The 20,171-nt window shown below is 36.4% G+C and overlaps 4 protein-coding genes and 1 long non-coding RNA gene across 6 annotated transcripts; 3 read left to right on the top strand and 2 right to left on the bottom strand.

The window, feature by feature from the left end:
- The first annotated feature begins 1,749 nt into the window (after positions 1-1,749).
- LOC147552404 (farnesyl pyrophosphate synthase 1) lies at positions 1,750-6,296 on the top strand. 2 transcript variants are annotated; one of them, XM_086667723.1, is made up of 12 exons: positions 1,750-2,136; positions 3,172-3,196; positions 3,335-3,450; positions 3,553-3,639; positions 3,766-3,882; positions 4,018-4,106; positions 4,330-4,381; positions 5,022-5,117; positions 5,220-5,264; positions 5,372-5,461; positions 5,747-5,818; positions 5,959-6,296. In XM_086667723.1, exons 1-12 carry the CDS (start codon positions 2,002-2,004, stop codon positions 6,085-6,087), a joined length of 1,053 nt encoding a protein of 350 aa, XP_086523849.1. In that variant the 5' UTR covers positions 1,750-2,001; the 3' UTR covers positions 6,088-6,296. The 2 variants fall into 2 exon arrangements, with proteins under 2 accessions (XP_086523849.1, XP_086523850.1); XM_086667724.1 differs by having other exon boundaries at positions 1,865-2,933.
- Positions 6,297-6,687: 391 nt separating this feature from the next.
- LOC147552405 (uncharacterized) lies at positions 6,688-7,739 on the top strand. Its single transcript, XR_015237259.1, has 2 exons — positions 6,688-6,793; positions 7,188-7,739. It is a non-coding gene; the product is annotated as an uncharacterized LOC147552405 (long non-coding RNA).
- A 930-nt stretch (positions 7,740-8,669) lies between these two features.
- On the bottom strand, positions 8,670-10,894 carry LOC147552406 (pentatricopeptide repeat-containing protein At3g02490, mitochondrial-like). Its single transcript, XM_086667722.1, has one exon. The coding sequence runs from the start codon at positions 10,813-10,815 to the stop codon at positions 8,842-8,844; it is 1,974 nt and encodes a 657-aa protein (XP_086523848.1). The 5' UTR covers positions 10,816-10,894; the 3' UTR covers positions 8,670-8,841.
- Positions 10,895-12,152: 1,258 nt separating this feature from the next.
- LOC147552407 (uncharacterized) lies at positions 12,153-15,662 on the top strand. The gene is made up of 5 exons (XM_086672351.1): positions 12,153-12,332; positions 13,812-13,892; positions 14,197-14,351; positions 14,676-14,751; positions 15,253-15,662. Exons 2-5 carry the CDS (start codon positions 13,835-13,837, stop codon positions 15,447-15,449), a joined length of 486 nt encoding a protein of 161 aa, XP_086528477.1. The 5' UTR covers positions 12,153-12,332; positions 13,812-13,834; the 3' UTR covers positions 15,450-15,662.
- A 389-nt stretch (positions 15,663-16,051) lies between these two features.
- BBX8 (B-box type zinc finger protein with CCT domain-containing protein) lies at positions 16,052-19,830 on the bottom strand. The gene is made up of 6 exons (XM_086672350.1): positions 19,636-19,830; positions 18,258-18,966; positions 17,547-17,744; positions 16,895-17,205; positions 16,666-16,799; positions 16,052-16,526 (listed from the first exon to the last, which is right to left on the bottom strand). The coding sequence occupies exons 2-5, from the start codon at positions 18,837-18,839 to the stop codon at positions 16,670-16,672; spliced, it is 1,221 nt and encodes a 406-aa protein (XP_086528476.1). The 5' UTR covers positions 18,840-18,966; positions 19,636-19,830; the 3' UTR covers positions 16,052-16,526; positions 16,666-16,669.
- Positions 19,831-20,171: the final 341 nt, after the last annotated feature.

Below are 20,171 nucleotides of genomic sequence, written 5' to 3' on the forward strand. Positions count from 1 at the left end.
ACTGAATAAGAATTGACCAAAAGTCAATAAAGTGGATCTAGATCTAGATCTGGTTTGGATCATTATCCATTTATAAAACAAAAAACCAAGTGTTGGGCCTGCTGGTCCACCTTGCCAGATCAGACCACTTGAAAAGCACCAATTATATACTAGGAATGTTCCCTAAGAACATCCCCTAGGTAAAATATGTTCATACAAAAATCCCTAACTCATGTTACTTACAAGTTTAACAATGGTAATATTGGAACTATGGTTGCTCACAAAGACATAAATTTTTATTAGAGTCAATCGGATCTCGTTCTCCATCAAAAATTTACTTGTGTCGAAGATTTATTTACCATGCAACTTCAATGGTTGGGCTTGGTGAGACGTGTTACTATCTCCACTCAACATTAAAGTTAGAGTCATTTCTCCTCCACAGAGATCCAAAGTTATTAAGTCTTGATCTATCACACTAGCTCTGATACTATGCTAGATCCAATTGGGCCTAGTTCTTTTTGAAACCCGTTTACGAAAAGGCTTGCCCAATCTTAATAAACTTTGTAAACTTTAATACCCAAGAGATGTGGGATAACGCAAATTTTTGCAACTCAAGGGAAGTGAACTTCATATGTTTAATTATGGTTTCTATGTATATAATTGACTGGTTATGAATTTGGGTAATCTAAAGTTCATAAGATTATTTGGGTAGAATGACAAGAATGTAGGTTAATGATGATGCCCTTTAGACATGTTTGGAACAAATTGAAAAAATAAAAGCAACTTTATAATTTCATTTTAAAATCATAACTATTTCATTGATATATCTTAGCTATTACTTTCTGTGGTTTGAACCAACTAAATTATACTTTAATATAGAGGAATCTAAGAGCATCTCCAATGAAATATGCAATCTTATAAACTTCACGTGTCACATATAATATTTAGAGATTACTTTTCTTAAATACTCACTCCAATGCAACATTTAATTTGGATCTCAAAGATGATAGTGAGGTAATTAAGGAGAAATATTTCAACATGACACTACTTTTAAAGTGTCTTGTCGGGATATCTCTTATGACCCAACTCGTCAATATTTGAGTTTCAATTAATAGAAATCAAGTCTTTACAAAACTGACTATGACAGTATGCCACATAAGTAAATAAAACCAGTTTAGAATTTTGCATTGGAAAAACAAAAGAATTGAGGATCTCTATTTTTGACACGTCAGAGTGAGAATTTCCACAAGTAGGACAAATAAAGATTTTCTTGAGATTTGCATTGGACATGCTCTATCTCCAACAAGTTGTTAGAAAATGATAAATTTAGCAATTTGAATGTCTTGATGACCCAATTGTATACCAATCTCCTTTACGAATTCTATATATGTCAATGTACAATGTCCAAAACTTATATCTTCGTTTCCAAAGGTGGAGAGGTGTGTTAATTCTATTGTCTGGGAAAGCGTTTGAAGTTTGAATTATAATTACTAGCTAAAACTTACTAAATATTAAGATCTTTTGATTCACTCGCAAAATTTTGCCACAAACAAAACTCTCTATATATTAAACTTAAACATGGGTGTCAAAAACAGAGACAATTTCTACAACTAAGATGATAATTATTTATACTTCATTGATTATGTTTGACACAAAACAAAGGTGGCATCTTCAATTAATATTTTGATAAAGATTGAGAGAATGTGGAGTGAATATTATGTGATGGAGAAAGAAAGAGTTAAGACCTCATAGAAGTCCACAATCAATCATATGACCCCCAAGAATATGGGTAACTGTTTTGAAGGTCACTGCTGCTCACTGGTGGGGTGGGTGGACCCATTTATAAGGCTTTCTCTTAAAGCCAGCGGCCACAATTTTGTCTCCTCCGCCTCACTCTCCGACTTGGAATCTCCACCAGTCCTCCTCCTCCTATATTAATACAAAAACCACCACTCTCCACCACCCTCTTTCTCTTTCTCTCTCTAAAATCTTTTCTCTCTCTAAATCTGAAATTGCTCTGTAATGGCGTCCTCGAATGGATCAACAACAACCGATCTGAAATCAACCTTTCTCAATGTCTATTCTACATTGAAGTCTGATCTTCTTCAAGATCCTGCTTTTGAATTCACTGATGATGCTCGTCAATGGGTTGACCGTGTAAGATTCAAAATACCCACTTTCTTTTTTCTTTTAAAGAACATTTTACTTTTTCTATTTTGGGTTTGTTGAGATCTGAACTTCTGATTCTTCTAAGTCAATAATTGGTTGGGTGATCTTGGAAATGCTAGATCTGTATCTATCATTTATGCATTTTTTGATTAGCTAGTTTAGAGATTTGAGCTTCATTGTGCATTTATGCTGTTTGTTCTTTCTCTTTGTTGAGTTCTCATGGTGAGAAGAAGAAAGAACTATAAAAAACCAAAAAAAGGTTAAACCTTTAAGCTTAAGATCATGAGAAATTTGGTAATTAAACATGATTTAATTGAACTAGTGTTGATAACTATTAAGATTGAAGTAATAGAACTTTATTACTTCACCAAATGATGAATTTTGACTTCAATTTAGGAAACCACATCTCCATTTAGGGAAATAAGTAATGCTTTCTTAGTGGGAAATCTTTACAACTCAGAGAATCCAGGTTGTGATTTTTGTAGTAGAAAGGGTTAATGCATCTGATTTTAGCATTTTTCTTGCTTTCTTTGATAATTCAGTTATAGACCTGTTTTTTTTTTCTGGCTGAGAGCTTCTTCAAATTCTTAAAGTAATGTGAAGTGCAAGCATTCCTACTTGGGTCATTGCTAGCTTGACAACTTTAGTTTACCAATGTGCTTATAGAAGGGGATGCCCAACCGGTGGTCCGAAGTCTCCAACGTTCTAATGATGAAATCCCCTTAGTGGTACCAAAACCTGGGCCAAGATATTCTCGATAGCGCAAGGGAGATGGCAATGTACAGGTTATATATTGTAATTGACATTGTAACGAGGCTGCCCATGCGTTAGCACCAAATATGCGAGACTGCAGTATTTCTGTGCTTTGATTCTCGTTTCCTGAAGATGTAGTCACTTGTATAATTGTGGCCAATGCCACATGTTTAAGATATATTTGTTACTTGAATTCGATTCTACTTCTTGCTTGGAAAAGATGTTTACTTTGCCTCTGATCTTTCTTCTGTATGTTTGTTTCTCTTGCAGATGCTTGACTACAATGTACCTGGAGGTAAGAAATAGACCACTTATGTCTTTTTTGTGTTTCCGTGAAATTTGGGTAGTCATTTCATACTCTGTTTCTAAGCTACTTAATGAAAGGAAGACACACGTAGGCATCATTTCTCACCTTAGCAGCTCTTGATTCCAGGGAAGCTGAATCGTGGACTATCAGTGATTGATAGCTACAAATTGTTGAAAGAAGGAAAAGATCTGAGTGAAGATGAAGTCTTTCTCGCCTCCGCCCTTGGATGGTGTATTGAATGGGTATGAAATTTGTAGTTGTTATTAGCTCGTACTTGTTGTTTTATATCCCCTAACTATCATAAACATAGGAATCTGAAAATACCTAGTCAATGATACTTGCAGCTCCAGGCATATTTTCTTGTTCTTGATGATATTATGGACAATTCTCACACACGGCGAGGTCATCCTTGTTGGTTCAGAGTAGAGAAGGTACGCCATTAGTAACAAATACTTCTCGTTGTAACTAGTATCTTTTCATGTAAAGTCACTTCAGACTTTGTCATTGCATTTTGGATTTGAAGACAAAGTATATAACATTTCTGAACATTTATTTAGGTTGGTATGATTGCGGTAAACGATGGGGTTCTACTCCGTAATCATATACCGAGAATTCTAAGAAAATACTTCAGAGGAAAGCCTTACTATGTAGATCTACTGGATCTATTTAATGAGGTGAGTGTCTTTCAACATTGCATTCTCAACAAGTTATAATTCAATTGAAGCTCACTTTGGCTGAGTAACATGTATGTCTTTCCACCAGAGATTCCAGGGTTCGAATCTTACCATTTCCAAAAATGTCTTGAGCAGGTTGAATTCCAGACAGCCTCAGGACAAATGATAGATTTAATAACCACATTAGAAGGAGAAAAAGATCTATCGAAGTACACATTGTCAGTGTAAGTAAAAAAAAAATAAAGTCACTACTGGATGACATTATTTAGAAGTCTGTCTGTGACATGAGAGGAATATATACAATACTGAGCAATTATTCGGAATACTTGAAGCTGGATATTGTTGTTAATATTTTTTTTTGTCATTAGAACCCGATTCTCCAACTAATAAAATCAATTGTCGAATATCTCGGTTGCTGTATCTGAATTGTTGTTTGGTTTTATGCAGTCATCGCCGCATTGTTCAGTACAAAACAGCCTATTACTCGTTTTATATTCCGGTAAGTGAAAAGTTCCCTATCTGCTTTTTCTAATGATAACATTCATTACATCTCATAGTATCTTATAGAAAGAATTTCTTACAGTAGTTGGTCGAGTACAATCAATTGTCTTTATGGCAATAAGTTCCTTCTTCTGTTTTTCCAAAATCCAAAAATGGCCCTCCTTTGATGTAAAGAGAGGAAACAGATCCTTGTCAAGACGTTTGTTTGACTGTCAATTGTGTTTGATTTCTTAACATTTCATCAAGACTTAGACCGTATGCCTAGAACCAACTTCAGTATCTATAAAAAGAACCATTAGTTTCCTGTTGATTCTCGTCTCTCGTTTGAAAAACTAAGACCAGTCAAGACTTAAGAGGCGCTAAATCCCAGTTGCAGCTGTTCGTTGGTTCTGAAGTTCATGTTAGTTGTTCAATTTTTGAGCTTAGTTTCTACGATTTTCACATGTTCTAGCTTTTTACACTTAAATATGGTCAACAAAGATGCTAGCTCATATGTGGCGGTCTACCACAACCATATTGAACTTGGATAATTTCTTGATGGCTGAAGCAATGTCTCTGTGTCTTATCATGATGATTACTATCCAGCATAACGAATGTAGATTACATTTCGGTTGTTTGTGCTACTTGTATTCACACAGGTGGCATGTGCATTGTTAATGGCTGGTGAGAATCTAGATGACCATGTACTTGTAAAGAATGTTCTTATCGAAATGGGAGTTTACTTCCAAGTACAGGTAATTAGTTGTCTTTTTCACTAAGAAGTTGCCTGCCTTTTCAGGGATTAACGAAGGGTTCATTTATCTTAGCCTGATACTATTCTGCAATTTTCAATGTAGGATGACTATCTTGATTGTTTTGGTGCTCCAGAAGTAATTGGGAAGGTAAGCTCCTGACTAGTTATCTTTCTGTAACATGGCTTTAGAAATCTGTAATCACTAACTCATTAGTATTAGTAGTGATCTGAATATGTTTTCTGAATCACTCTCAGATTGGAACTGATATTGAAGATTTCAAGTGCTCTTGGTTGGTTGTTCAAGCACTTGATCGAGTAAACGAGAACCAAAAGAAAGTGTTATATGTAAGAGGAGCAACTTATATTCAGACTTTTCTGTTAGTTTCTTAGATGGCGTTTTTTTTTTCTCTTTGTCTGAATCTGACTCCTAAATCAAATTGACTCAAAATCAGCCCAAATCAACCACTCAGACGAGTAAGACATCACGAGTTAGTGAGAAACAAACCTTTTGAATTCTGACTCGATTCAATTCAGACCTCGAGTAGATTCCAAATCTGCTCAGGAAAAAAACAAACACCACCTTAGTATCAGTGATTCATTTAACTAATGTTAAAAGATGTTTGCTTCCAGGAGAACTATGGGAAGGTAGATGCAACATCTGTTGCCAAAGTGAAAGCACTCTATAATGAACTCAATCTTCAGGTTTGAACTCTCTTCTTTCTAAATTTTATTTCCGAGGATCTAAAACTTCAACAATTAATTATATTCAAGGCTTTCTATTCAAGAATTATAACTTCAGATTGTCGAATGATTCACTAATCTTTCTTAAATCAATACTATAGGGTGTGTTTGAGGAATACGAGAGCGAGAGTTACAAGAAGCTAATTTCCACCATTGAAGAGCATCCAAGCAAACCAGTGCAAGCAGTGTTGAAGTCCTTCTTGGGAAAGATTTACAAGAGACAAAAGTAAGAATTGTGAAGGAAATGAAAAATTGGAGAAGAGGATAGAAGTCAAATTCTAGATATCGCTATCATTATTATTCTTTTTTTCTGAATTGATTTTTCGGTTGCCTTTCGTGTAAGAAAAAACAATCTTCTCACTTATTCTATTGTTGTGTTACTGCTGTTTTCCCCATTTCCACTGGGCTGGCAATATCATTATTTATCTTCGTCTTTTCATTTTACGTTTTTCTTTAGCCTCGGCTTCGTATGCCATCAATATCTTTCTAAATATTCGTGACTCGAGTTAATAATAGTGTTCATCTTCTTAAGTTTGGTATGGCAGGCTCTTTCGACGTGCAATGGTGGATTAGTACACGCTCTAGCAGTATAGCAGCAACATTAGCATTTAGCACCTACTAGTAGTGTTCATTGTTCGATATCCCGTCTCCAAAATGGATTTCATGTTTGGTCGAACCCCAATCATCTGCCCTTTTTGTGTAAGAGTCTTGAGGGACTCAAGGACTTAAGCTCTAACAGGAAGAGTTTAAAGACATTTGACAAAGTCTCAAATGTTGAACTTCCCTTACTTCCTATTTTATCACAACCGCCCTTATCTTTATTTTCTTCTATACCGAAAAGGATTTTCAGGATTTCCATCATTCATTCATTTCTTTCCTGAACATCGTTGTGACTATTGGCTTTCAGGTGAGAAAGGAAAAGAGACAGCTTTTCAGGTGAGAAAGAATACTTATACTTATTAAATTAATCCATGCCAATTGCCTAGAATCATATTCATCTTCTATATATATCTGCTTATTTGATCATTCTAAATGATCTGTTTTGCTGCAAAATCAGGATTGACTTTTTCTTATACCACATTAGAGATTAGTTTCTCAAGGAATCCCCTGCTTTTTCCTCTGTTTTCTTTCTTTTCTTTCTATCAGACCAGAATAGAGGAGTTGACTTTGTTTATGGATGGTTACTTACTCGTATAGAAATGAACCCATTATGTGCCAAGAGAATTGCACCAATTCTTTGGTATTTTGATCTGAAAAATGTGTATAATAACAATACATTGGGAGAAAAAAAAAAAGAGTTTGAATGCTTATATGTTGTTTTGTTTGATAGCAGATGGAAGCAGAGAAAGATGCAGGAGGAAGTAAGATCATTCTGCCAAAACTAAAAGTGAACGTAAATTTCGAACAACAAAAGTCTACTAGTCCAACGGGAATTTCGCCGATGGGAGGAAGGAAACTAGTGGATGGTGGTAGGAAGTCATTGAGTGCAAGGTATAGTTGTTTGTGTTCGCCAACTACACATGCGGGGTCGTTTAGGTGCAGACTCCATAGAATTAGTGAATTCAGTAATCGATACAGCAACTCTATTGGATCTAAACTCTCTGAGTTAGCTGACAACTCCAATTACTGATTCTATCAATCTCTCTTTTGTTTTCAATAAAAACCTGAAATCCTTCACTTGCTTCAAAATTTACCAACTTCCCATCCAATTGTGTGACTGTTTTGGTTATTCATGTGTGTTTTGTTTGTAATGGCTTTTATGTGTGGAGTGATTTTGGTTTCCTTTAATGTTTAACTCTTTTCAATTACTAATTCTTGTGGATTTGATACTCTGCCGGATATATGATGTAGAGAAAGACATTATCTACACCTTTTTTTTCTAGGACCTGCCTGCCCGCTTCAGCTCGCTGGCCGGAACGAGGGTTGGGTAGTGTATCATTTTTCTTATTGATTTCATCTTGTTTTCTTGAACTCATGTATAGAATGAGCATCCAACAAACATAGTGTCCCCGTATCTGACCGCTTTGCTTTTTAGTTGTTTTGTATAAAACTAGTATTTTTCGTGGTACCACAAAAATAACTTGTCAAATAATGTCTTAAAGATCTCTGCATAAGTAGGTTAAGAAATGAGACAAATTAATCATGTTCATGGAAAATTGCCAAAAGAAAAAAAAGTTAGTAGAGGAGGATGCTCATGATGCCCATGTTTTGTTGATTAAGACATTAGTGTCTGCATATGGAATACCTACCAAAATGAATATATAAGTACGACCTGATGACAAAGAAGACGGCAGCCAAAGGCCCGTAAACGAGATAATCTGAATGTTTAGTGGAAGATGGTCAACTCGCACAAGTCCATATTTTATAGAGTTCGCAAATCGCATGATTACTAGAGAGCTTTGCTGTCTCTTTCAGTGAGGTCCTATAGATCCAATATCTATGGGGCGTTGGGTTCCTTGAATTGCTGAGTCCGATGGAAATAATCAACATCACATCCCACGGCATTGATATCCACTTGTAGTTACATAGTGTGTCTCATGACTCTAGAAAGCAATGTCTCCTCGAGATACTGTTTGGAACAAATGTGCGTAAGTTGTTACAGTCTCGTGATATGAAGTTAACACGCTTGATTAGGAAAAATAAATTTTTGCCCAGAATGATAGAGGGCAGCTTTGTGAAGAACAAAAAAATAGGGTTTTGATTTAGACCTTGTCAGTTTGATAACATGAATTTCTTGAGCAGCACTTGAAGAAGTTAATCAGTTAATCATCTGAAGAAAAGTAACTGCAATACCCATATAAGCAAGTAAAAGTGGAGTTCCATGACATGAACTTTATTTAGCAATAAATAAACTTGTTCGTCCTAATCCACTAAATAATCAGTTCACAAGAAAAGGAATGAAGATAACCGGATGAACTTGCAAAATTTTCCGAAAGTTGCAATCTCATAAAATACAAAAAACTATGAGCCAGAGTACATTGAAGCTAAGCAGCAAGAGCAGTAGTAGCAGCAACATCGATATCTTTAGGCTTCATTTCTAAAAAAAGATTCAAAACATCAGTATGGTTGCGGATAAAAGCTGGACATTTTGACAGGCAATCGTGTGCCTCGTTGTACCGTCCAGCCTTGAAAAAGCCTTCAAATACCCGAATAAACACAGATGTAGATGGAAATCTCTTCACAGTTATCGCTTTCAGAAAACTCATTGCCTCATCTCCATTACCATGTTTCGATATGTAAGAAACAAATGGATCTGTGTAAGGCGGGAACCCTTGATTCTTCATCAACCCAATGAGGCTTAAAGCTTCTTTCATATTTTTCCGAACCAATAATTTCTCTATCAACAACTTGTAAGTTGTATGCCAGGGCTCTAGATCTTTTTCTTTAACCATTTCGGAAAGAAACTTGGATGCATCTGTAGCTCTGTTCTTACTACAGAACCCATTCACAATCCCATCCAAAGCATAACCAGCATTTGTAGCCCCAATTTTTTCAACCATCTTTCTGAAACAAGATTCTGCTGTATCTATATCACTAGCTTCACACCGACCTTGAATCAAAGATCCCCACAATTTGAAATTTGGTTTACACCCAGATGCTTCCATGTCATTCAGAATATCATAAGCTTCGTCCAGGTTCCCGTAACGACTAATCTGGAAGATAATCTCATTGTAAACAGCATCATTCGCAACAAAACCTCCTTTCTCCATCGCCTTCAAGATCTTACCGCTCTCTTGCAATCTACTAACACTTTTAAGTGATTTCAGAATCCCAAGAAGGAAATCATTTGTTAAGCGATTACCATGTTCGGTGAATATCCCAATGACTCTAGAAAACAGACCCATATCTAATTCCTTGCCGACTACAATTTTTCGCAAGAGAAACAAAGCGTCATGAACAGGTGGCTTGTTCGAACCACGCATCATAAACTCATACAAATCCACAGCTTCCTTGTTCATTTTCCTCTTGTAAAAACGATCCATTACTTTAGCGTATGTCTCCATTTCCATAGCAAATCCAGCTCCTTTCATGTCATTAACAATTCGCCAAAATTTCTCAATGCAATCGTCTCGCCCCAAAACTTTACCCATGGAATTATAAGTCTCTTTCGTGTGTTTGAAAGATGGTCTTTCCTCAACCCACCAGAAGAACATCAAAGCTTTCATAGGTTGCACACTAAGATTTTCCAATACCATTGCAACTAAATCACTAGACCAACTAACATTCAAATCTATCAATCTCTTCTGTACTTCTTCATCCCACTCCTTTTCATTAATCGCCTTACAAACCCTAGAACACAAACTCTTTATAGGATCATCCCCACATTTCGACGCATAAATTTCTTTCAACCTACCCAAATCATTTAACATTTTACCCTTCTCAAAATTCTCTGAAACTTTCATGAATGCACTCCTAGAAACCCCATACCCTTTTGTTTTCATAATCTCAACTAAATCCCAAAATTCCTTAATATGTTCTTTCCTACCCAAAACCCTTAACATCAAATTATAAGATTTTGAACTTAATCTATCTTTATCATTTTCCAAAACCCAATTAAAAAGATTTTTAGCACCTTTAGGGTTCTCTTCAAGATTTTGCAAAGTATTTAAAATCAATTCGTGGGTTAGTGAGGAATTAAAGGACTTCAATTCCTCACTAATGTCCTCAGAACTGTTTGATTTGGAAAAAATCTCAGTTAGGGTTGTTATATCCTCAAGATCTTTAGGTTCTAAAACAGTTTCCGATGAGAGAAATCGATTCTGAGAATTTCTAATACCCGAGTTTAAAGCAAATAAGCTTTTTCTAAGGTGATCATTTGGAGATATGAATGAAGAGAAGTAGCGGGAGCTTGGGGAATGAAGATTTCTTACCTGGGGATGAAGGGAATTGAATCTTGAAGTGTGGGTTGATGATCTAGTTAGATTCCGGAGAAGAATCAGCCGCCATGGATTTCTCATTTCTTAAGGAGCTAGGGTTTCTCTGGGGGGAGAAGCAAGATGAGTTGATTACTGATTTTGCTGGTTTGATGTTAATTGTTAAGTTAGAGATACAGTTAGCGGGCCGGGGAAGGAATGGCACGGCTTGTGTCGGGCCGTACCCGTGGGAAATGGATCGGGGTGATACCCGTGATACTAGTTTTAGAGGCCGGGCCAAGTAGTAAATCCTCATGTCCAGTAAAATTATTGGGAGGGCTATGAAGCTAACCTGTTGTCGGCCGGGTCATATGATAGATGAAATTTTGAAGCAAGGTATATCTCTTTTCAAGAAGTAATAAACTAGGGGTGAGCAGTGGTCGGTTGTCGACCATTTAAAATCAAGCCGAAGCCGAACCAATGAATAACAGTTTGGCCAAATCATCGGCCGAAGCCGAGCCGATCAAATCGTCAACCGACTTCTTTCGACCGGTTCGGTTCGACTCGACTGAGTTCGGTTGGTCGGTTCGGCCGAACTCACATAACCAAATAAAATGTGAGAAATTTTTTTAACTTAAACAGAAGAATGAAACTTCAAATTTAATGTCACTCTTTAAATTATTAACGATTTGAATACCTAAAAATCTATTTCTTAGTTTGCAATCCATATTAAGTAATGGTAATTCCTTTATAGTATTATATAATGTATATATAATTAGATATAGATCAATTATAAATATATAATATATAATCTATATATATATATATATTATATATATATATACATATATGTATAGTTCGGTCGGTTCGGTTTTGGTGATTTTCAAAAATTCAAGTCGAAGTCAAATCAAACACTCTTCATCTAAAAAAAAAGTCAAACCAAACAATGATCGGTTGATCATTTTTCCAGTCAAGCCGAGCCGAATATTGTTCGGTTCGACCTAAAAACCATTCAGTTTGATTTGGTCGAGTTCGGTCTGGTCGGTTTGGCCGACCGTTGCTCACCCCTATAATAAACTGTAGAAAGAAGTCAAAAGGCATAATGATGTTGAGATAAGACATATTAATAAGAGAAAACCCACAACATCTCACAAAATCAAACCACTAATAACTAGTCAGACGAACTTACAATGACATCATTGCGATTAATCAGGGGGCTTATTCATCAGGCACCACCCTCGATACTCGGATAGGCTCCGAGTCTGAGATAGGCTCATGTCTAGTAGCCAAGCGGGGTCGAATATGTCCAAGTCGAATTCCGAGTGACCGTGAGCATTACAGACTCGGGCATTTCGGACTGTGTTATGGATGGACCAATGGACTTCCCCTCACCCGGTCCCGGGTTTGATCAGGTCAAAACATATCCTGGAGGCTAGAACTATGAGCCCAGTAAGAGAGGGACCGGGCTTTATTAGGGGCTTTCCCACGCCTCTTCTTCTCCGGGTACATAAGCGGTATCTAAGATTTCCCCCTGTCTCTCTCTCTAATGGTGAAGGGGGAGTAAGGAATTTCATCTTCAACCGCTCCAGGATTCAGAATCATAGTCTCCTCCACGAAAAAAGGTAGATTAAAGCTCTATCTGTATTACCCATGTTTTCCTTCTTTCTATTTTCCTCGTTCTCTCTCGAAATTGATATGTATCTTCCTGTTTGCTCGGGAAAAAAAACACTTTTTTTCTGCTTATTTTTAGTCTCAGAATATCTTAATTCAGCTCCCTAAATACATGGGTTTTCATTTTGGTAATATTGTTCAACTATATAATCTATATAATATTCTGATAGTAGTTTCTGTTAGATGAGGTTGCTTCTTGAGTTAGATTTTCAGAACTTGGGTTTTTCATTTTTAATAATGAGTCTGTGATTTACTTTTAAGATTCTCTAATGGAATTCAGCCTATTTTTTTTAACTCAAGACTAGTTCTTAGTTTATTGGATTGGACCTTTGGAGGTTGTCTGAGTTTTCTGTTTATATATGCAAGTTATTTTCTGTTTAAAAGCTAGAATTATGTTCCACAACTCTTCAGAATCGGGGTTTGATTTTTGACACGGTGGGCTATTGTCAGTCCCAATGTTTAAAAGTGAGGCGTACACGCCTCAAGGCGAGTCGTGTGTTTTCGCCTCAAAGGAGTACACATCTGAAGGCTCAGATAATGCTGGCACATTTTAGTTGTGAGGCGTGTCGTGTCGCGGCATAAGAGGCGCTGAGGCAAAATTATGCAAAATGGGTCATAGTGACCTTCTTAATCTAAACTTAAAAAAAAAAGCATTAAAGCAAAATTAGACCGTAGAAGCATTAGGTTTTACTTTTGAGTGTTAATGTGTTATTTTTGTTATGAGTTGGAGTTTATGCGATACTGAAAACACTGATAGTTTTAGTTTGTTTACACACTTGGAACTTTATATTATTATAGCAAAGCACAAAAAAAGTTAATGGTGTTTTTTTTTTCCGTACAAATGTTGTGTAAGATTTTCTTGACAAAATCGATATACAGCTTTTACGCTTCAAGGCAACGCCTCGCTTTTCAGAGCAAGCCGCCTTATAAACTGTTTCTTAAAACATTGGTCAGTCTAGACCTAGTACACCATAAGTCATCATATGGTAAAAGATTCCTCCAATTGGCTTTTGGATGGTGATTGTTTGTCCTCTTAGAACTCAGTCTTGCAATGTAGACGTATGCCTGTAGGGAGAAAATTACCTTCTTAGTAGTAGTATTCTGCTGAAAGTTGGCACATTAAGATTAATTTCATGGAAAAGCTTGTGGATGTATTTCACGTTTAGTGAAGAGATGAATCTTGGTGATGATCCAGCACCACCGGGCAAGAATATGTTCTGAAGGAAATCGTGTGGCATAAGATTAATGTGACCTGTTCTATAAGATTTAGATGCACTCTCATTTGTTTTGTAACAGTGACTATTAGTGGTGTACCCTAACGCTCCTTAGTAATTTAGATAAGTTATACGAAAATATATAATGCTTCAGCTATTTAAACTCCGATCATGCCATTACACAGATTCTGAATCCTAATGGGCTAAAATTTTCAGGTTATCTGTCCAACTTGGAAGAGATGTATTCGTTGACAGCTACTTCTCCGATGCTTAGTATCTCATATCGGAGACCTCTAGGTATATATTCTGGTGTTGGCTATATAGTATTGACGACGGAACGAGCCTTTCTGAGTACTTTTTGTTTGCGAAAAACACTTCTTTGACAAGGATTAGAAGTTATTTTGATATCATGGGAGAGGTTATGAAATGTCAATGGTGAAATCTGAATAAGGAGGTCACCTTCTTGTACACAATGGATTTTAACAAACAACCATTCATCGTGATACAAGTAAAAGGGCCTTCAGAGTTTAGACACCATATCCATTTTAGGAGTATTATATTAGTTCTCTGTTCCCGTAATTACACTCTCTCTTATGTACAGGCAAACCTGAAGCTCAAGCCGGGCGGGGGACTGAAGTTATTGGACCTCGTTTCGCAGCACTCCGTCTACGATCAGAACCACTTCAAAGCAGAAAGTCAATCAAAGTTGCTACTAGAGTGCATGCCAGATCTTTAATATTATGTTCTGCTGCTTTAGTGAGTTTGTTCTTTTCCGCTCGTTAGTTGCATACATTATTGCTTTCTCTAACTTAATAAATTTCGTGCACCATACTGGATGCATGTGACTTGTAACAAAAGTAACTACGGTTAATATGCCTCAATTAGCCAAACATTTAAAAAATTGGCGCTAGATATCTTTGACTTTTTTATTGCAGTCTTCGTGTGATTAAGATTCTTAATTTTTTTGTTATGGAACTTGAAGTTGTTCTATATCCTCGAATTTTTTTTTTTGTCAGTCCTTATGATCCGATAGTTATTACGTAGTTGTAAGGTCTTTATCTTGCTTAACTGTTTATTCAGAACGCAAGATGCGGAGCTGAGCAAACCCAAACTGTTACACGCCAGTCATCAACTATTACAATTGCTCCTATTCAAGGTAATAATCAAGTATCAAAATTTATTTTATTTTTTATTCTAACGTCTTTGCATGGAAGATAATGTACCTAGTTATAAGATTATCATGTTGTATATGGAACAAAGCATTTATGTTGCATGGTCGCCTTGAACTAAGGTGGGGTTCTTATTTTCTCTTCTCATTGCCTGAACTTTTTTTTTGTTGAGAGATCATTGCCTGAATTTGACTCGTCGAACTCAAGTGGATCTAGAATTAGTCAACTCAGTCATTCATACGAATCAAACAAAAAAAAAAACATTATGAATCTGACTTAAGCCAATTCTAAGTCAGATTTCATATCTGACTTAGAAAAAAACAAACACTACCTCCTAAATATGTTCGAACTCTTAGTTGTGTGTGTAGAGCATCTCCTTTCGACTACTTTTATGAGTGAACTAAATTTATGTACCACTAAAATGTTTCTGCATTGTACTCCTCGGCTTTACTTTCTGATTTTTTCAACATCGGTTGGTTATTTTGTAGGCAAGGAGAAATCGCCGGACCTTGACGACGGGGGAACTGGATTTCCACCTGGTGATGATGGGGATGGTGGCGGTGGTGGTGGAGGTGGTGGGGGAGGATGGTCAGGTGGGTTCTTCTTTTTTGGTTTTCTTGCCTTCCTCGGTTTCTTGAAGGATAAAGAAAGTGATGGACCTTACAAGGACGAGAGGAGAAGATGAATGAAGTTACTCTGTAAAAACTGCAGATATTCATATCTGCCTGAGTATTCATTATTATATTATGTAACTTTTCTTTTGTAGAAGATATATCAAAATTGTTGAGCTCTTTTTCCCTTGAGATATGCAACATTTTAATGAAGAAATCCGAGGCAAAGAATGAGTTAAAAGGAAGGCAAAAAAAAAAAAATATACTAAAGAATACATTCAACTAAAGATGTTTTGTTTGTTGTTTCCGTTATCTAACCATATAATTACTAATCAAATGCCGATGAAGAATATGAACACGGATAAGCTCTCTATCTATAAAACTATTTAAGTCGCATACTATATGGGATCGGTTTTGAACAACCTTTGAGACTATATTCCGAGCACAATGGTACGAACGCAACAATATGTAAACCTCATGGTTTGATTTAGATGAAAAAACAAACACCACCTTAATTAACTCTTCAAAAATGAGTAACTGCAAGAGGAGAACTCAAGTGTCACATAGCTTTTTAACCTGCCATATAAGCACAAGAAAAGATTGTTTTCTACAACTTACTGACTAGCAACAGTATAATGTCTTCTTCCCTTACCTAAAAATCTTCATACAATTTGACTGGTTCCTCTCAACTACATTGCATTAAATAAATATCCTTGTTTGTACATATCTCACATCGAAAATCATACTTACTATAAACAACTACAAGAACAAAAAAATACAAGTTCATTTGTTTTTTAGTCTGCGTGGCTGCGAGGTGTTGCCCACCTCCGACCCGTAGCAGATGCCTGAACAAAGATCAGAGAAAAATAACAAACAGAAGGCGTAAAGAGAAAGAGGTAGCACGTATAATGATGATTATTGTTATGGGGAGAAAAACCAACAACTATTACACAAGTTGCAGAGATTGAGCAGGAATATTTGGTTTTTGACACATAACTTGAAACTGATAATCTTCTGGACTGTTGCTGCCAATGTTGCAGGTAAGTTGTCGGCACAAAGATTTTCGACCTGAACTTTCGTCGGTTGTCAATAAGCAATTTTGGATCTTCAGTTGTTCTGGTACAAGTCTCTTCTTACAGATAAGCTTACACCTGAAAAAAAATGAGAAATAATTTCTTAATGAAAGTAGAAGCGAGCAAATCTATATATATCCTCTCAAAATATTCAAGTTTCGGACAATTTTGGGCAAATCTCTTCCGTTTCGAGAATATTGTTTGAAAATGTACTCACATGATTAGTAGCTTCTGGTTTGGCACAATGGGTCATAATCATATGCTTCTCCAGCCTTAACAAATCTCCCTTTTACTCGTCTCCTCACGTCTGCCCTTGCCTTCCTTGAAGCATATCTTATTTTCTTCTCAAACCTGTCCCAATTAAGAACATATTGTTAGTTGCTAACTTCATTTAGCTGTAAAAAATCCAGCAGGTAATAAGAATTATGCATATTATATGTACGTACTTGCGTGCCTTCTTTTTTTCCCTGTAACGTAAAACAGCGCTATCTCTGCCGGCTGAGGAAAACGGGTTTTCATTTCCAGGGGGAAACCACGGAGGATCGCCCATCATGAGCACAGGAGATACACCACAGTCTTGGTAATCTGCTGCATTGGTCTCCCCAGTCAACCCTGAGAATGAAAGCGAGTGGCTTGAATTGGCTTGCCTTGCAGAGTAAGGAATAATTGGTTCAGTTTTGGTGCTCATTAGAGAATCAGCAGATATCCCACTGCTGCAAGCTGGCTGCGTTTCTTTAGCCTTTCCGACGAGAGAACCCTGTGAAACATACATGTAGTTCATAAGCACGTGACCGGTAAATTGGATAACTAAAGATACTTGGAGCTTAAGTAGTTTTTGTCTTTTTCCTGAGTCAGATATGAAATTTGACTCGCGGTTTGAATTGACAGGAGTCGGATTTCATCATATTTGTTTTTGGCTGACTCATGATGTCTGCCTCGTCTAAATCACAAATTTGGGTTGATTTTGGGCCCATTTGACTCGTACAAGTCAGATTCAGAGAATGAGAAAAAGACGACCGCCACCTAAGATTGCAATTTCCGTATAGAGGGAGTAAGCTCGTAAAAAGACGTGATTTTGGATCATTCTACACGACATACCTGACAGTCGGAATCAGCAGCAGACATATCCTTCGCTCCAAACAAGCTATCAATCCCACCATTCTCAAGGAGACGTTCAGAATGACTCTGGGAGACACCAAATATTTCGTCGTAGTTCTCTAAATCCAAGTCAACATCATCTACATTATAATCTTCATAAAGATCGTCATCATAGAGTCCGGGGTCTTCTTTTCCTCTCTGCATATTTGATAACAATTTGCTTTTCATTAGTGCCTCGCAAGGATTCAATAGTCATATCTACCTCAAATATAAATACATAAAAAACATAACTAAAGCTTATCAAACTCGTAATAAAACTAAACCTTTGTCGCCCTGTTAATCCATCTAACAAAAACCAACAACGAATATAAGCAAAAATAAGGCATTCGACATGGTGACCAATACTAATTGGGAGCACAACTCAATGCACATATGCAGAGGGGTGGGTGGGTTATGTGTTAATCACACATAAAAGATCTCTACTTGACATAAAAGAAACTCGGTAGTAACGAAATGTCGTCTAAAATTAGGAGAATGAAGAAGCGAAAGTGGAGAAAGTTCCAACGAAATGCCTAAATGAAGTATACGAACGATACTCACCCCCTATATGGTGGAACCCATCAAATGATGTTCTCCACCTCCCTGCACAAATGACTATGCCGTTTATCAAATGCCTTTTGAGATGATAATATTATGCATTCATTAAGTCACCTTAGAAGTTTTCAAGGATCCAGCCGGCTGATCTACATTTGGGTTCTCAGCATCATTTGAAGAGGATTCCATCCACATATCATACTTCTCGAGATTATCTATATCATTAATTCCATTTGAAGCACCGACTTCTTCTTTGTTGTTCGTCTCGGAAGGCTCCCAACAATTGCTAACACAGTTTTCATCAATGCTCATCAAACCCATACCTCTCTCACAATTAGATTCCTCCATGGAAGAAGGGAAATCCATAACAAATGACCAAATTCTAGAAAGTTCTGATGCGGACGGACAGCCCGAGTAACAATTAATTGGCTGCCGCTTATGTCCTGAAGATGACGAAGTAGAGGGATGACCGTGCCCATTCCAATCACAATTTTGACAAAGTGAGGTCTTCTCTTCAACACATCTAACTGAGGCAGGCTGGGAGTTGCATCTTTCACACAAAAGGGTCCTGGAATGACGCCTAGAGAGGGCATTAGCAGAATGAACATTCCGATCACAAGATAAACATAAACAAGCAGCATCAGAACGGCAGTACACTACAGATCTTTGTTCACCACAAAAGTCACAAAGTTGACCCATATCTAACTTCAGTACCCTTTCTACGAAATCGAATTCCTACCCGTATCAGTTACCAGATGACTTTTGTCGAAGCAACTTCTATCTGAGTTTAAGCTTCTCAGATTATCCACAGTTTTACTGAATGTTTCTGTAATCAACAAGGAAAATCATCAAATCAGTGTTTCCTACCAAGCAATTAAGTAATCCAAAAAGTTCGATTCATATTTAGTGAACACCATCTGTTTAACTTTTACAAGCAACTAATTTTGGGTATGTACCCAGAAATTGAATAAGGGTTAAGACATCAATTCAATGACTAAATCAACAAAACCCTTTTCTGAAAGATTAATAGAAATCTTCAAAATGATAACAACAACTTCAAATCAAATAAACTTTTCATTTTTAATGTCATCTTTGACTTTAGTTTACTTGAATGAAGATACAAACTTGAAATAAAAACACAATTTCTCAATTATTTATGTATTTTGTAAGTAAACATGATGAATTTATCACACCCAAAAACAAAAACCAACTATTTCAATCAAAACCCAAACAAAATAAAAAGTACTTCAACCAAAATTATTACATAAATAGATCCTTTCAGATCTTTGTCTAAAACATAATAAAAGCAAGAAATAACCCAAACACCAACTACTCAACCTTAATGAAGCTACTAAAAATACACATAAAAACATAACAACAAACCCAAATCAAAGGATAAAAAATAAAAGAACATACTTTTCCAAAATCTGACTGATAAAGAAGAAGGTGATAAGTAATAAGAGTAGTGATGAAGAAAAAGGGAACATTAAGTTACCTATGAATTATGGTTTAGAAGGATGTAGAAAGTGGATCTTCAAAGTGAGATGAAGAAGAAAAGCTTGGTCTTAAGCACATGAAGTCATCCAAACATATCTTCTAAAAATGAAGAGAAAAATAAATATCTATCTCTACCCCTTTTTCTCCTTGTCTCTTATTAGTTGAATAATATTGTGTGATAGAAAAGTGCAAGAAGGAGGTCCCTCTTTTTTATTTAATTTAATGGGGGTTTATTACATTTTGGTCCCCAACTTGTGATCAATTTAAAATTTTATCCAAATGTTAAGTATGGGCTTCAAAACCACTTTGACTAGTCGTCGTTTCCATTTTTACCCTACACTCGGCTTCCAACTTATTGTGTTTTTGTTTAATTCTGAATTTTGTTGTGAAAAAGAAAAGAGGGAAAAAAGAAAAGTAATAGAGCTATAAACCAAGAGATATCAAACAAAAAGAAACAAAAATTTCATTCTTATGTTTGTAGAGGATTTCTCTACATTGGTACTTTGATACATTAGTACATATTATTCATTAGCA

Source organism: Eschscholzia californica, unplaced genomic scaffold (assembly GCF_041429995.1).
Source record: "Eschscholzia californica isolate CP2 unplaced genomic scaffold, dmEscCali1.0.p SCAF_3, whole genome shotgun sequence".
Taxonomy (NCBI): domain Eukaryota; kingdom Viridiplantae; phylum Streptophyta; class Magnoliopsida; order Ranunculales; family Papaveraceae; genus Eschscholzia; species Eschscholzia californica.